We start from the raw sequence: 14,397 nt of genomic DNA, 5'->3' as shown, positions 1-14,397 counted from the left end.
AGCATGAACTCAACCGTTCCTCTCATATACATACATTCAATCAAATCTATTTACTAGGAACTTCAGCAAACGTGTAGGCTAGATGAATGAATGTTCCTAACAATCTGAACACAGCTGTACGCAATAACATTCCATAGAATGAATTCTTCAGTATTTTTCTTGCTGTATTCAGAATGCATATCCAACTAATCATTGCTGTTTCAAAAGTTGCAATTGTTTACCAAACTGCTTAATGTTAAATGGGATTTGGATTTTAGCAGGTGAGTAGAGATTTGTACTATGAGTTTTTAATACTCAGAAATTAAGGAATTACCATAGATAACATTTGATAAAAACAATAGAAGTTGGGGAAATTAGATTACATGGTTATCTTGGAAATTATTTCTCTTCCAGCCTGCGTTAATAAAACAACTTCCCTGGCAATATAATTACTTCCAGGTAAATTCTAAGTGCTGTTTATGACTTTCATTATACAGAAATGGTTAGGGATGATTTCCTGAAAAATTCTTCCATAGTAGCCTGCCCAATTTTAATATCCTTTGAAAGCCATAAGGACCAGAAGCCCATTTCTGGGGAATTGAATAGCTTGGAGCCTCTGTAACTACTGGGCTACTTTCTCTCAGGTATTCATTTATCAGAGACAAGAATATTTCTACCCAGACAACTTTCGGCCTCTAAGCCAACTTTTTGCCAAAGAAATCTGTAGTGCGAAAGTGTCATTTATTTCTTCTTATTGAAGTATGTTAAATTTTACTTTCAATTAATTTGTATTTTTAATTTTTCTTTTAATTTCAGGTAGTCCTCAACTTACAACGGTTCATTTAGTTACCGTTCAAAATTACAACGGCATTGAATAAAGTGACTTATTGATTAGTTTTTCTCTGCAGTTTTTCACAGTTTCAGAGTTTTTCACTTACAACCTTTGTAGAAACCCCATGGCCATGTGAACAATATTCAGATCCTTGACACCTTGTTCATATGGTTGCTATGTCCTGGGATCATGTGATCACCGTTTGTGATCTTCTGACAAGCAAAGTCAATGGGGAAACCAGATTAACTTAACATCCGGGTTACAAATGTAACAGCTTCAGTGATTCACTTAACAATTGTGGCCAAAAAAATCATAAAATGGGCCAAAACTCACTTAGCAAATGTCTCACTTAACATCAGAATTGTTGGGCTCAATTGTGGTAAGTAGAGGACTACCTGTAATTTGTAAGTCTGGACATTTTTACAAGTCTACTACTATTTGTTTATTACTCTTCTTGACTGCCTCAAGTGCTCTTTTCTGGAAAAAAAACCCAGTGAAAAATGTAAATGAAAGAAAATGTTGCTCTTCTAATAGCTACTCTTTTCAGATTTACCACGATACTAAAGTGATTTTGTGATGAAATTCAGAGATAAACCCAATCATGAAAAAAAAAAATTTGGAGTGGGGCTAAAATGTTTGAAGGTGTCAGGAAATAAAGGAAGGTATTTAAATACAGATGGAGCATGTTTCATTTAAAACACCAGCATTGCCAATAGCCTGAGTAAATCTGTTCGCATTTTACCACTGATTGAATATGTGAAATTCTATATACCTTGTCAATGTCTTTAATTTTTCCCCTTTGTGTTAGCGACATGAGGTTGTATTCTTACTTAACAGAAATCCAAACTCTGGCTTTCTAGATGTCAGGATGAGAAGAGGAATGCTTTTCTCATGATTAAGCTTCTCTAGCCAGCCAGTAGGTGGGTGTGTTTCACAGAAGAAAGTGGTAGTCAGCCTCCTTCTCTCCCTAATTAGCTCAGCCAACAACAAAAATAAGTGAGCCAGGGAGGGAGACCCCCTGAAGGGTCTTTCGAATCTGGCCAATGTCTGATTGGCAGATGTTGAAAGGGATCAGTTGGTAATCCAGTTCATCAATGAGCTGCATAAATTCAAGACAGGACTGGAAGAATTCCGGCATGTGGACACTTGGCGGGGGCAGTCTGGTAAAAGGCAGCTCAAGATGGACAGAACTTTGGAATCTCTACAGCACATCATTTCTCAAGTCTTGCCTCACAGAGACCCTACACTAGCATTTAAAGACTGTGAGTACCAAAGTTTCTGCACTACTGGGAGGGTACTTGCTGAAATCTGTAGGACAGAGATGTTGCAAAGATGTCCGTAAGGTTTTATGTACAGATTCACTATTGAGAAAGACTAAGAGACTGTGCATGGTATTTTGCTTTCTATCAGTAACATATTTGACTTAATATAAAGTAACTGTTTTTACTGTCTTAGAATTCAGCAAAAAATAATAATCCACTCATGTATAGCATATTATATTGGGAAATACTTTGTCTCTAGGTAGTTTGAATGTGTCTTATAAAAGGCTTGTTGCAAAATATTAAGACTTCAATTTATATTGTGATCTTTATATGAGATCATACATAGTTTTGCATGTATGTGTTATTTTAATACATTTAATACAATACAGAATCTCAGTAAAACATGATTTTAGTGTATGTACTCATGCAGACATACAATTACTCCATAGAGCATTTAGTTTCACTATAGGGAATTCTAAATTGGTGTTACAATTTGTGCTGTGTTTATTTTTCCCATTAATATTTGTACTATAATAAATCTAGCTCTAAAAATGCTAAATATCAATATCTAAAAGCTTTCTTCCTTCAGCTTCAATCTGAGCTTGCTAGTTTTGAATCATGCTTCTAAATATTCAAAGATGAACTTTTAAAGACTAAGAGGATCAGGATCCTGGAATCCCAAGTTCAGAAAAGTAAAATCCTTGAATGCTACAGAAAATCAGTTTTGAGCAGTTTGCAAAATTTCTTAGGTTTATTTAAGAATGTTCCATCACCTTCTTTGATATCACATTTTGTTTACCGTGAGTGTGAGGTAGAAAGACAATGGAGAGAGAAAGAAGGAGACAGAGGAGCAGTCAGTTAGTTTTATCCTAATTTTCACATTTTTTTTTCAGAATAATATTTTTAAAAATAGCTAATCATGAAATATGTTACAAAACATTTAAGGATATGCTTAATTCTTATGTTAAATGACACTGCATATACTGATTCTTTCTAAATTAAATGGGATTAATGCTTGAAATAAGCAGCTGGCAATGAGCAGTTATGCATTTGTTACTGCATACATAGTTTGTCAGAAATCAACAGTTATATAAACAAACACGAACAGAACTTCCTTAGCCCACCCAGAATTAAAACTCCCTCCTGATGCAACCATCCTACGTTCAACTGAGGCTTTTTTTTTCACTCTGTAACCTTGTAGGAGCAGATGCATCTTATAAGCAAGGAGCATTTGGTATAGAAAAGATGGGAAGCTTTCTTTCCCCTTCTTTGTGGTGAATTCCTGAAAATCATCAGACAAGGTTTTGATTGAAAGTATATTTACTGGCCTCTCAGATGGTTACTGTGACCACCCATAGATTATAGGGTGAGAACATAGCTATAATAAAGCAGAAAAAGCAAATGTCAAACAAGATGGGTTTAAAATATCATTTTAATAGAATCTCACCACAAAAGTGGAGCCAATCATCAAAAACAGTACTTTAGTAATCTTCGCACTCTTTAATTATTTCACTACTTCTTATTTGCTGTGTTATAAACTGACTGCTCTAAATCACTTCTAAAGTAGAAATTATCCTTTAGTAAAACAGAGGGTTTGAGAAATCCAATAATCATATTTCAATATGGCAAATTTCCTAATATTGAAAATGTGGAATCCAGTTATAAGTTCTACAGAGTACTGTAGAAGTACTCAGAGCACTCTACAGAGTACTGAGAAGCAGGGGTGGCTTCCAGCAGTTGCTACTGCCAGTTCTCTCATGGCTGCGCTGCGCGTACACTCTTGATGTGCACATGTGCAGAAGCAAAAAACAAGAGAACCAGTTTGGGGGCGTTGCATATGCCAATCATCACCAAAAGATTTTCATTGGCTTACAGCAAACTGAAATGAATAAGATTAAAATAATAACAACAATGTGTCTTTTACTGAGAAATGTGGACAGAGAGGACTGAGAAATGTGGACAGAGAGGACTGAGAAATGTGTACAGAGAGGGCTATGAAATGTGGACAGAGAGGACTGAGAAATGTGGACAGAGAGAACTGAGAAATGTGGACAGAAAGGACTGAGAAATGTGGACAGAGAGGACTGAGAAATGTGGACAGAGAGAACTGAGAAATGTGGACAGAGAGGACTGAGAAATATGGACAGAGAGGTCTGAGAAATGTGGACAGAGAGGACTGAGAAATCTGGACAGAGAGGACTGAGAAATCTGGACAGAGAGAACTGAGAAATGTGGACAGAGAGGACTGAGAAATGTGGACAGAGAGGACTGAGAAATGTGTACAGAGAGGACTATGAAATGTGGACAGAGAGGACTGAGAAATGTGGACAGAGAGAACTGAGAAATGTGGACAGAAAGGACTGAGAAATATGGACAGAGAGGTCTGAGAAATATGGACAGAGAGGACTGAGAAATGTGGACAGAGAGGTCTGAGAAATGTGGACAGAGAGAACTGAGAAATGTGGACAGAGAGGACTGAGAAATATGGACAGAGAGGTCTGAGAAATGTGGACAGAGAGGACTGTCCTCTCTGTCCACATTTCTCAGTTCTCTCTGTCCACGTTTCTCAGTCCTCTCTGTCCACGTTTCTCAGTCCTCTCTGTTCACATTTCTCAGTCCTCTCTGTCCACATTTCATAGTCCTCTCTGTACACATTTCTCAGTGCTCTCTGTCCACATTTCTCAGTCCTCTCTGTCCACATTTCTCAGTCCTCTCTGTCCACATTTCACAGTCCTCTCTGTCCAGATTTCTCAGTTCTCTCTGTCCACATTTCTCATTTCTCTGGGTTTCTCTGCACACTTCTAGAAATCAGAGAGGGAGTTTTCCTGAAGTTATCACCAGTGAAACAATCACACTATTACTTAGGACTCGAGCTTTCTTGTAATAGTGCCCACATCTTTGAGGCACCCTACCACTTCAAATCATCTCATCTTTATCAAGCTTCCAAAGAGTTGTAAATCATAGTGAATGAAGACCCTAAGGGTGTTGTTGTTTTGTTTTATCATTGATACTACTTAACTGGCTCTAACATGTGCTCGGCATGAGTGAGTGAAATCTAACAAAGACCACATTCCATTGGATACCACCAGGTGGTCAAAGCAAAAGAGAAAGGCCAAACAAAACGCGATGCCAAACATTTCAGAAAGACCTGAAAAACATCAATCTTAAATGGAAAGATGTGGATTGAGACTTGTAGAGTATGCTTGTAGCCCAATGTGCTTAGCACAGGACATAAAAGACACATTGTTGTTATTATTTTAATCTTATTCATTTCAGTTTGCTGTAAGCCAATGAAAATCTTTGGTGATGATTGGCATATGCATCAAAGTAAATAAACTGTTTTGCTTTTGTTGTTATTCCTGTATCCATATAGCTATTTCAGCATGCATTTTTCTCTTCGTATACATTTAATGTGTGTATGCAGAAGTGAGAACACCTTTTGCAGCTTCAGTGTGAGGTATCTGTTAAATTATAGCCCCTAATGGGAGGCAGCTGCCAGAAGGGGAACATTAAAGTTATATATGTTTAAATTACCTAATTTTACTGATTACGTGATGTAGATTGATTGAGGAAATGGTGGGCAAGTTTAGTAGCCTTGCATTAAAGAATTTTCCTTTAAAAAAAGAGGGTGAGAGGACCTTGGATATATACTAAACTCCAAAAGACTGTTATTTTTCCTACTCAATAGTCAAACGGTTGTTTAATATTAATCTGACAAGTTAAATAAAACAACCTTTCTCTTGAAAAGTCTTTTTACAATTGACTTAGCAGGAAATATATACTGCCTGTCTTCTGTATAAATGGTTTACTTCTGACCATTAAAGAGCCTCAGGATTGTCTCAGTTCCAGACACAGCTAGGAAGGTTGCAACAGGCTTCTGCTCTAACATTCCTCCATCAGTTCTAACAATTTATTCCTCGGGTGGTTTCCTTCACTTCTGTGTGGTCTCTTTATTGCAATTTAAACCTGAGACTATTGTCTTCTTTGCCTCTTTGATGCTTTATGTATCCAGTGCAAGTCTCCATTATTTTTGCTGATTTCCAAGGGGCCCACTTCCACTTGATTGGTAAGGGCACTGACCTAGCAATAAACCTCCACTGAAAGCAATTTTTTTTTTGCAAGCAATCCTAAACAGAACTATTCCAAAGCAACTCTTTCGCAAAGTAAAAATGTTATTGGGGTTGTATTATTTTATCAACCAGAACATAAGGGAAAGGAAGGGATAGGTTCCAGGTTACATGCTTGATAAAAGAAATAGTTTCATTGAAAAATAAACCTTTCCCAAAACGTAGTGAAAAAATTCAACCTAACTTAATCATTGTATTAGCTGTTCTCTGCTTTGTGATGACTTGTGAAAAATGGTCAAAAATAAACATGCTTGTCCTTCAAAATATCAAAGCCTTGTAGTGACACTGCTTGAAAACAGGTAGGTAGGTAGGTAGGTAGGTAGGTAGGTAGGTAGGTAGGTAGCAGGGGTGGGTTTCTCGCCCCGTTCCAACCGGATCGGTTGGAACGAGGCCGGCGGCGTCCTCGCGCACGCACGCGGCGCGCGCATGCGTATTAGCGTCTGCGCGATGCTCCAGCTGCTCCTGGAGGATTGCGCAGGCGTTCTGCGCATGCGTGGAAAGCGCGAAATTCAAAAAAAACGGGTAAGGAGCGGGCGCGGGTGTGCGGGCGCGCGCGGGCGTGGGGGGGGCTTCGCCGTTCCCGGAAGTTACTTACTTCCGGGTTCGGCGACCAACCGGATCGCAGGGACCGGTGCGAACCGGTTGAAACCCAGCCCTGGTAGGTAGGTAGGTAAGCAGTTAGGTAGATGAGAAACAGAGAGCAGGAATGGAGGGAGGGAGGGAGGGAGGGAGGGAAAAGAGAGAGGGGGGAGGGACAGAAAAAGAGAGAGAGAGAGAAGAAAGAGAAGAGAAAAGAGCTAATTTTCTATTCTTAGTCTACAGGATAATTTTGCTTTCCTAATTCACACATCTTGTTCCTGTTCCATATTACAACCTCAAGCCTAATTTATCTAGGGTAGAATAATGCACAGAAAGAATGTCACAGAAATGAATACATATCATGAATGGAGAGCCCACAGAAACAAAGAATCTGTGATCAATGTAGTGCTTTCTCTAAAGCAGTTATTCTGTAATGGTTCTTCAGCTTTAATATTGATCATTTGATCATTTGTTGTTCTATAAATTGCAGCAAGTTGGTAACTCATGTGTAAGTAGCCACAAACAAATTTTTCAAAGCCATAATTAAGTTTGTATGTCTTTAGCTTTCTAAAATAAGTAATAGCAATAGCAATAGCAGTAGACTTATATACCGCTTCATAGGGCTTTCAGCCCTCTCTAAGCGGTTTACAGAGAGTCAGCATATTGCCCCCAACAATCTGGGTCCTCATTTTACCCACCTCGGAAGGATGGAAGGCTGAATCAACCCTGAGCCGGTGAGATTTGAACCGCTGAACTGCTGATCTAGCAGTAGCCTGCAGTGCTGCATTTAACCACTGCGCCACCTTGGCTCTAATGCATCAATTATGGCTTCGTGTTAATAGCAATAGCATTTAGACTTATATACTGCTTCACAGTGCTTTAGAGACCTCGCTAAGCAGTTTACAAAGTCAGCATATTACCCCCAACAATCTAGGTCCTCATTTTACTAACCTCAGAAAGAAGGAAAGCTGAGTCAACCGTGAACCAGTGAGAATCAAACTCCTAGAGTGAGCAGTGAATTAGCCTGCAGTACTGCATTCTAATCACTGCGCCACCACGGCTCTTAATGGGTAAACTAAGGGCACTAACGCATGTGTACGTATGTATTATGCATGTCCTAGCTTTGTGAATACAGTCAAAGTAGATAAAATAAAATTTGAATTATGCAGATTTATGACCCCAACTGAGCTCAAAATTTCTGTTGTTAAGTGAAACATATTGAGTTTTACCCCATTTTACAACGTTTCTTGACACAGTTATTAAGTGAATCACTGCATCTGTTAAGTTAGTTACCTGTTATTAAGTGAATCTGGCTTCCCCATTGAGTTTGCTTCTGAGAAGGTCACAAAATGTGATCATATGGCCTTGGGACAAAGCAACAGTCATAAATATGAATCAGCTGCCAAGCATCTGAATTTTGATCACATGATCATGGGGATACTGCAAAGGTCATAACTTTGAAAAATGATCATAAGTTATAGACAATGCTAGGCTTTAAGGACAAAGAGATTAAGTAGTATCCCTTAGTGGTGATCAGAAATCAATTTTGTTAATTTTCTTTGTCAAATCTTAATTCTACGGTACTATTATACAATCACCTGTTTCCTATTTTAGTTTTTGTTTATTTGGATCTTTTTGCTCTTCTGACAAGTAGATCAACCCCCTTTTTACTCATATTTTATAACAGCCTTTCCCTAATCAGATACCTTTCTAATTCATTGGGACAGCAAATCCAGAAAGCTAATCTTACTGGTAATTTTGGAAGTCTGAATTGCTCCGTGTTGGAGAAGGCTTTTTGATAGAGTTGGAGGTTTTCCATTAGATCAGTGGTTCCCAAACTTGGCAACTTTAAGACTTCTCCAGCCAGCTGGAGAATTCTGGGAGTTGAAGTCCACAAATCTTAAAGTTGCCAAGTTTGGGAACCACTGCATTAGATTATCTATAACAGGATGGTGAAACAAAAATATTTAGCATTATGGTATTCTTATATAAAGCTGTTCAATATAGCCAGACTATATACTTTTTTGAAATAGCTATCAACATTTTGATGGATGACATAAGACAAAGAGAGAATAAGAATGATGTAAAATGCATGGAGTTTCAATAGCAATTGAGAACCTATTCTATAGGAATGGCTTCATATGGTATTCTTCATCAGAAATTTTCATTCTGTTACTACACAGCTATGCACTAAAGACAGCTACATATAGCACACTCTCACATTTTCCTCCATTAAATTTTAAATGGACCTGAAACAGGTGAGGTCAGCTGAAAGCTAGTTTGAAAACACATTACTTTGTTGTAATATGGAGATCAATAAGCTAAAAGGAGAAATCTATGCAACTGATACTTTGAACATGACATTTGAGCTTTGCTTTGATGCACACTGGTTGGCCACAATATCAGAGGTGGGTTGCTTCTGGATTGTCCCGGATCAGCAGAACCAGTAGTGGGGGCGGCAGGGGGCTCTGCCCACGAACAAGTGCATACGCAAGCATGAGCGAACTGGTAGTGCTGGAATTTGAAACCCATCTCTGCACAATATGCAATAGATCTGTGATGGTGAAACTATGGCATGCATGCCACAGCTGGCATGCAGATCCATCTCTGCGGGCACGTGAGCCATTGCCGTTTGTCAGCTACAGCGCACATGTGTGCACCAGTCAGCTGATTTTCAGCCTCTCCGTAGGGCCAGGGGAGACCATTTTTGCCCTCCCCAGGCTCAAGGACAGCTTCTGGAGCTTGGGGAGGGTGAAAAACAGAACTTCCAGAAGTCCCATTTTTCACCCTTCCCAGGCTCCAGAAGCTTTCCTAGAGTCTTTGGGAGGGAGAAAATGGCCTCCCCTGGGCTCCGGGCTCACATGCACTTGAGAAGGTGGGTGGGGCGCATTGCATTGTGGGTGGAGGGCACGCCCCTGCACACTATCATACACACACACACAATTTCGGCAGGTGAGGACAGAAAAGTTCGCCATCGCTGCTATAGAGTTTTGTGTTATTTTTCTATGCATGTTACCATTTTGATTTAATTTACTCTTTTATCCCCAAACCAAATTTCCTGACAGTGTGAGAAATATTAAGAAAGGTATCACTTAATTATTATTACTTTTATATCCTGTTGCAATTCGATCAAGCTTTTCCAAGAATTGAAATATAGAAGCACGCACACACACACACACACACACACACACACACACACACACTATATCTTCTTGTCAAAAGATCTGAAGGCTAGAAAGAAACATATTGTCTAATCTTAATAAACTTAGCTCCAGTTGTCTTTACAATTAAAGGGAAGAAAACATGTGAATGTTAACTAAAATTTCATGTATCTTTGAGATGTTGCATGCAAGTCTATAAAGTGCAGAGAGTTACATAAAACAGTCAGCCTGTTACTACAACAGTCTATTATCCAAACAAGAGGCAGGTGGAAATTGTCCTTTCAACCCAGAAGACACTGGCTTCTCTGAGTTACATTCCATGGGCAGTAGAAAGAGATGTAGGAATCTGAATCCTGACTTTGCTCTAAATGGATTTTGTATTTAATACACAGCTGTTGCTGGGATTATTTCATAATAGCTCCATTAGCTGTTTTATAATAAATCTAATCAGAAGTTCTTGTATTCTGTACATCTTGTTTCCAGTTCATCTTGTAAAGAAATGTAATAATCTCACAGGAAATGATCAAGACTTGTTCTCTTTAAATCCAGAGTGCAAGACAAGAAATTCTGTAATGGATTTAAGTTGGTTAATTTATTCATGACAGAAGCATCACAATTAAAATAAGCCAAGCAATATGACAAAATTTAAAACATAAAATACTGCACATTAAAATATGTACAAATTAAACAGATCTTGCCCAGAAACTAGCAACACTAATTGTGTTCTGTCATGCTACCACGAGGAATGGATTTAAGTGATAGGAAGTGAATACTGATTCCAACTGAATATTAGGATCCCCCCCCCCCCAAAAAAAAGTAAGAATAGTTCATCAGTGAGACCAGTTTTCCAGAAAGATGGTAGCCTGCTTTTCCCTGGAGATGTTCAAATACAGGCTAGACAGCAATTAACTGTGTTTTCATCTTGATCCATACACTAAACAGTAGGTTGGCCTCAATGACATAGTATGCTTCTTCCAACTCGATTCTTATGAAATCAGAAACGTTGAAATAATTATTGAAGTTCTACTTTAACTAATCAACTTTCCTATTTGGAAAATGAAAAATGCCAGTCTATGTGAATACTTCAAATATTGAATCACACTTGGATGACCCAAAACAGGGCTCCCATTTATGGACTTCAACTACCAAAATTCCCTCTGGCTGAGAAATTCTGGGAATTAAAGTCCATGCATGTTCCAGTCGTCAAAAATGGGAGCCCCTGCCTAGACAACTGCTTTCTGGCTACAGGTTGATCAGTTCAACAGTGGTATAACTCTTGTTTTGCTATTAATATAGGGTTTTAGGCAATGAATTGTGACTAAAACATTCACTCCTATATTTTGATAGTGAACGTTGTGGCAATGCTTCAGGAATTCTGGGAGAACAAACAGAAACAGAAAGGTGTATTTTCAAGTGAAGGCACTGTGGTATATGAGTCACTAAACTTGCCTGGGCCTCCGTTTGTAAGTTATGTCACCCTGCCTGGAGGAAGCTGTTTTGGTAACTTTCAGGTAAGAATGTATAAGGTAGTGTATTTTATGACAAAGTATGAAATATGGAAGAAATCTGATTTATCCTACCCTGAGTTCGTCAGAATTATGTCAATATCAAAAGAGCCAAAGGCAATGGCTCTTTGTGAGGCAATGTGGGGAAAAGATCAAATGACCTAGTGAAACCTATATGGAATTTCCCTCCCAGTGGAAGCCCAGACATTTTCCCCATCTGTTCCTCATGATCTCCCTACCTCCTGGAACAAATGCCCAGGAGACTTCAGGATGCCCATTTTGGTCTGTGGGATTCCTCAACTGACTTAGAGCCTCCTGGGACTGGAGGATCCTTTCATTTACAAAAAGTTCATAGATACATCTAATAAAAGTAGCAACATGTGGAGGTCAGTTGCTAGATAGTTTTTTCAAAAGAAACATTGGCAGATAACAATCACCAACTGGATCCTTTAAATCCAAATATAATATTTGTCTCAATGTCATAGAGCAGGCCTTCACCTTCTTTTTCCTTTCATGTAGACATCAGGGACCAGTTTTTAAAAAAATATTCTTAAAGTACAGTGTACAGTCTTCGTATTAACTAGAGTATTGGATTATTAGATCTAATACCTAATATTAGATCAGATCAAAATCACAAAGCAAACAAGTATGTCAAATGTAATCAGAACAAGCATGAAAGATATTCAAGTATTACAGTTTAAGTTTTCAGCTTAAGTCCCTCTATATTTTCTCCCTTCACCCCAAGGTCAAGCTACCAACAGTTCAAATATTATATAATTCTATGTTGTTTATTTCCAAACGTAGAATCATATATAAATAAATAGTAATGAATATGTAATATTCAAAAGACAGAACCCAGAAAGGTGCCTTCCATAACATGTGTCTAAGGAATTCTATATAATACTCTTGTACCTGTAACCTTTAACTGGGTGAAATATTCCATCTTAGGGCAACCATTTTTGAACTAAGATGTCTCAAACAAACTAACTTACAGAATGTGTTCAAAATCTGGGTCCCATGTCTTCTATCGAATTGAAATTTGGCAAATGTTATAAAACTTTTTATACATAAAATTATGTATTTTATGACATTAAAATTATCATAAAACAGTTTATGACATAATACAAAATATCACAAAACATTCCCGGCACTGATGTTTGACTGCTATACAGTTCAATATGGGCTTTTTTGAAAACATGTACATCTCTGAATAGATCCCAATTTTTCCAATGAAGGCAGTGCTGTACATTAGAAGTTCTGTCATTGCTGAAGGTATTGAAGAATCTGCTAAGGAAACATCTCTGAAAGGATGACCCAATGAGTCATTAAATGAAAGTTACTCTTTATTGTAAAGAGCGCTGTATTAACAAATCTTCTACCTTGATGCAAACGGGATTGAATTATTTCTCTGAATTTGGAATCGTTGTAGTGCTTTTGGCTGCCAGGGATTTGCATCTAATGAGAGAAAAATAATGGGAAGATTGTCATTAGTTTGCCTTTAAAGTTTTTCATAAAAACAATGCAATTACTACTTGTTATGCCATCATCACTGTATAATATTTCACTCTGCTTTGCCAACATTTGCAACTGTGTCAGTACTCCTTCCATTAGTCTCATCACCTAAACTAATGTTTCCTAAATGCATTACAAAGGAGCTGATGATACACTTTGGATGCTGTTAGTTGACATGGAACATCCATTCTGTTTAGCCTTCTTTATTGATAGCTATGATTCATTACCGAGTCTATCAGTGGAAGGCTTGAAAGGGTAATTAGACTGATTAGACAGGATAAGCCTGATGTACTCTTTAGACAGGCACCTCTACTTTTTTTTTAATAGATTGTTTCAGGAACAAAGTAAAGGGGGGGAAATATCCTAATTGCAAGACCAATTTCCAAAAGATGGAAGCAATAACACTGATTAATGGGTTGGCTTTTAATGCAACCCAGTGCACAAACCACCTTTTTCCTTTCCTATCTATGAAACACTCTCAGCAATAACAGGCAGAACATTCCACTGACTAGGAATCAGAGTTAAGAGTTTGAGGATATTTCTTTTAGGTGCAGGTGAACTACCTTGCCAAGGCTTTTGCAAAACCCTATACACTGATGTTAGCTAATAAAATATGGGATTTGATATTACATTTATCTCTCTTAAGTCACTATAGTGTTGCAGTGGTTTCACACTGAGATTGGGGAGAATGACATCATTTTTTTCTTAAGAATTATAGTTAAATTAGCTCCTATTTCAGGTAAGGTGCTTTTTCTAATTAAATATCAATATTGTGTTTAAGGATTTTTTTAAAAAAACAGAATCAATTAAAATATCTCTCAAGCATATTTGAACACTAGCTCTGGAAGGGTCTGAGAGTAATGAAATTACCTGCCCCCCGCAACTATGTAAAATCTAAGAAGTTTCATGGATCTATATCATTCTTATTTTCTTAATGCCTTTTATACCAGGCATTAGCAGAAAAAGCCACCCATGAATATGGTGCTTCATTTTCCACTTACTATACAGGAGGGCAAGCAGAGGCCTATCTGATAAGCTTTTGGCTCCCCTTTCACTGAACCCTGATGTCAATCCATTCATTATTCTAGCAGATGGTTTTGCTTTTTTACCAATAAGAATGTCACTCACAAAAGTGTTTACTGCCATAAAATGAAGAAATTCAATTTATCTTTAATTACAAATAGGTTTTGAAATTTCTTTTAACATTTAGGAAATAAAGAATTCTAATCAAAATTCAACTAGTATTGACATTAAACTAAAAGTTCTTACCCTACATCATTTGTGGGCATGTTTACTAGGTATTAGACATGTATCTGTTTTAAATTCATTCTAGATGTTTATATATATATATATGAGCTTATATACAAAAAGTTACTATTTGTTGTATCTAGAATCAGGAATCCCATCTCAGAGGTGATTTTATTGTTTTATCAAGCAACA

General features: G+C 37.7%; 1 protein-coding gene across 1 annotated transcript in view; it reads left to right on the top strand.

Annotated features, from left to right (window-relative positions):
- Positions 1 to 1,957: 1,957 nt before the first annotated feature.
- Positions 1,958 to 14,397, top strand: part of LIX1 (limb and CNS expressed 1) — a 33,207-nt gene continuing 20,767 nt past the window's right edge. The window contains exons 1-2 of the mRNA XM_014056276.2: positions 1,958 to 2,073; positions 11,288 to 11,451. Coding sequence (XP_013911751.2) covers positions 1,992 to 2,073; positions 11,288 to 11,451 — 246 coding nt within the window. The 5' untranslated portion in view covers positions 1,958 to 1,991. The remainder of the gene's footprint in view (positions 2,074 to 11,287; positions 11,452 to 14,397) is intronic.

This window comes from Thamnophis sirtalis, unplaced genomic scaffold (assembly GCF_051295495.1).
Source record: "Thamnophis sirtalis isolate CommonGarterSnake01/CBP01778 unplaced genomic scaffold, rThaSir2_p1.2 scaffold_5, whole genome shotgun sequence".
NCBI classification, from domain to species: domain Eukaryota; kingdom Metazoa; phylum Chordata; class Lepidosauria; order Squamata; family Natricidae; genus Thamnophis; species Thamnophis sirtalis.
This window is presented reverse-complemented; position numbering and strand designations above follow the sequence as displayed.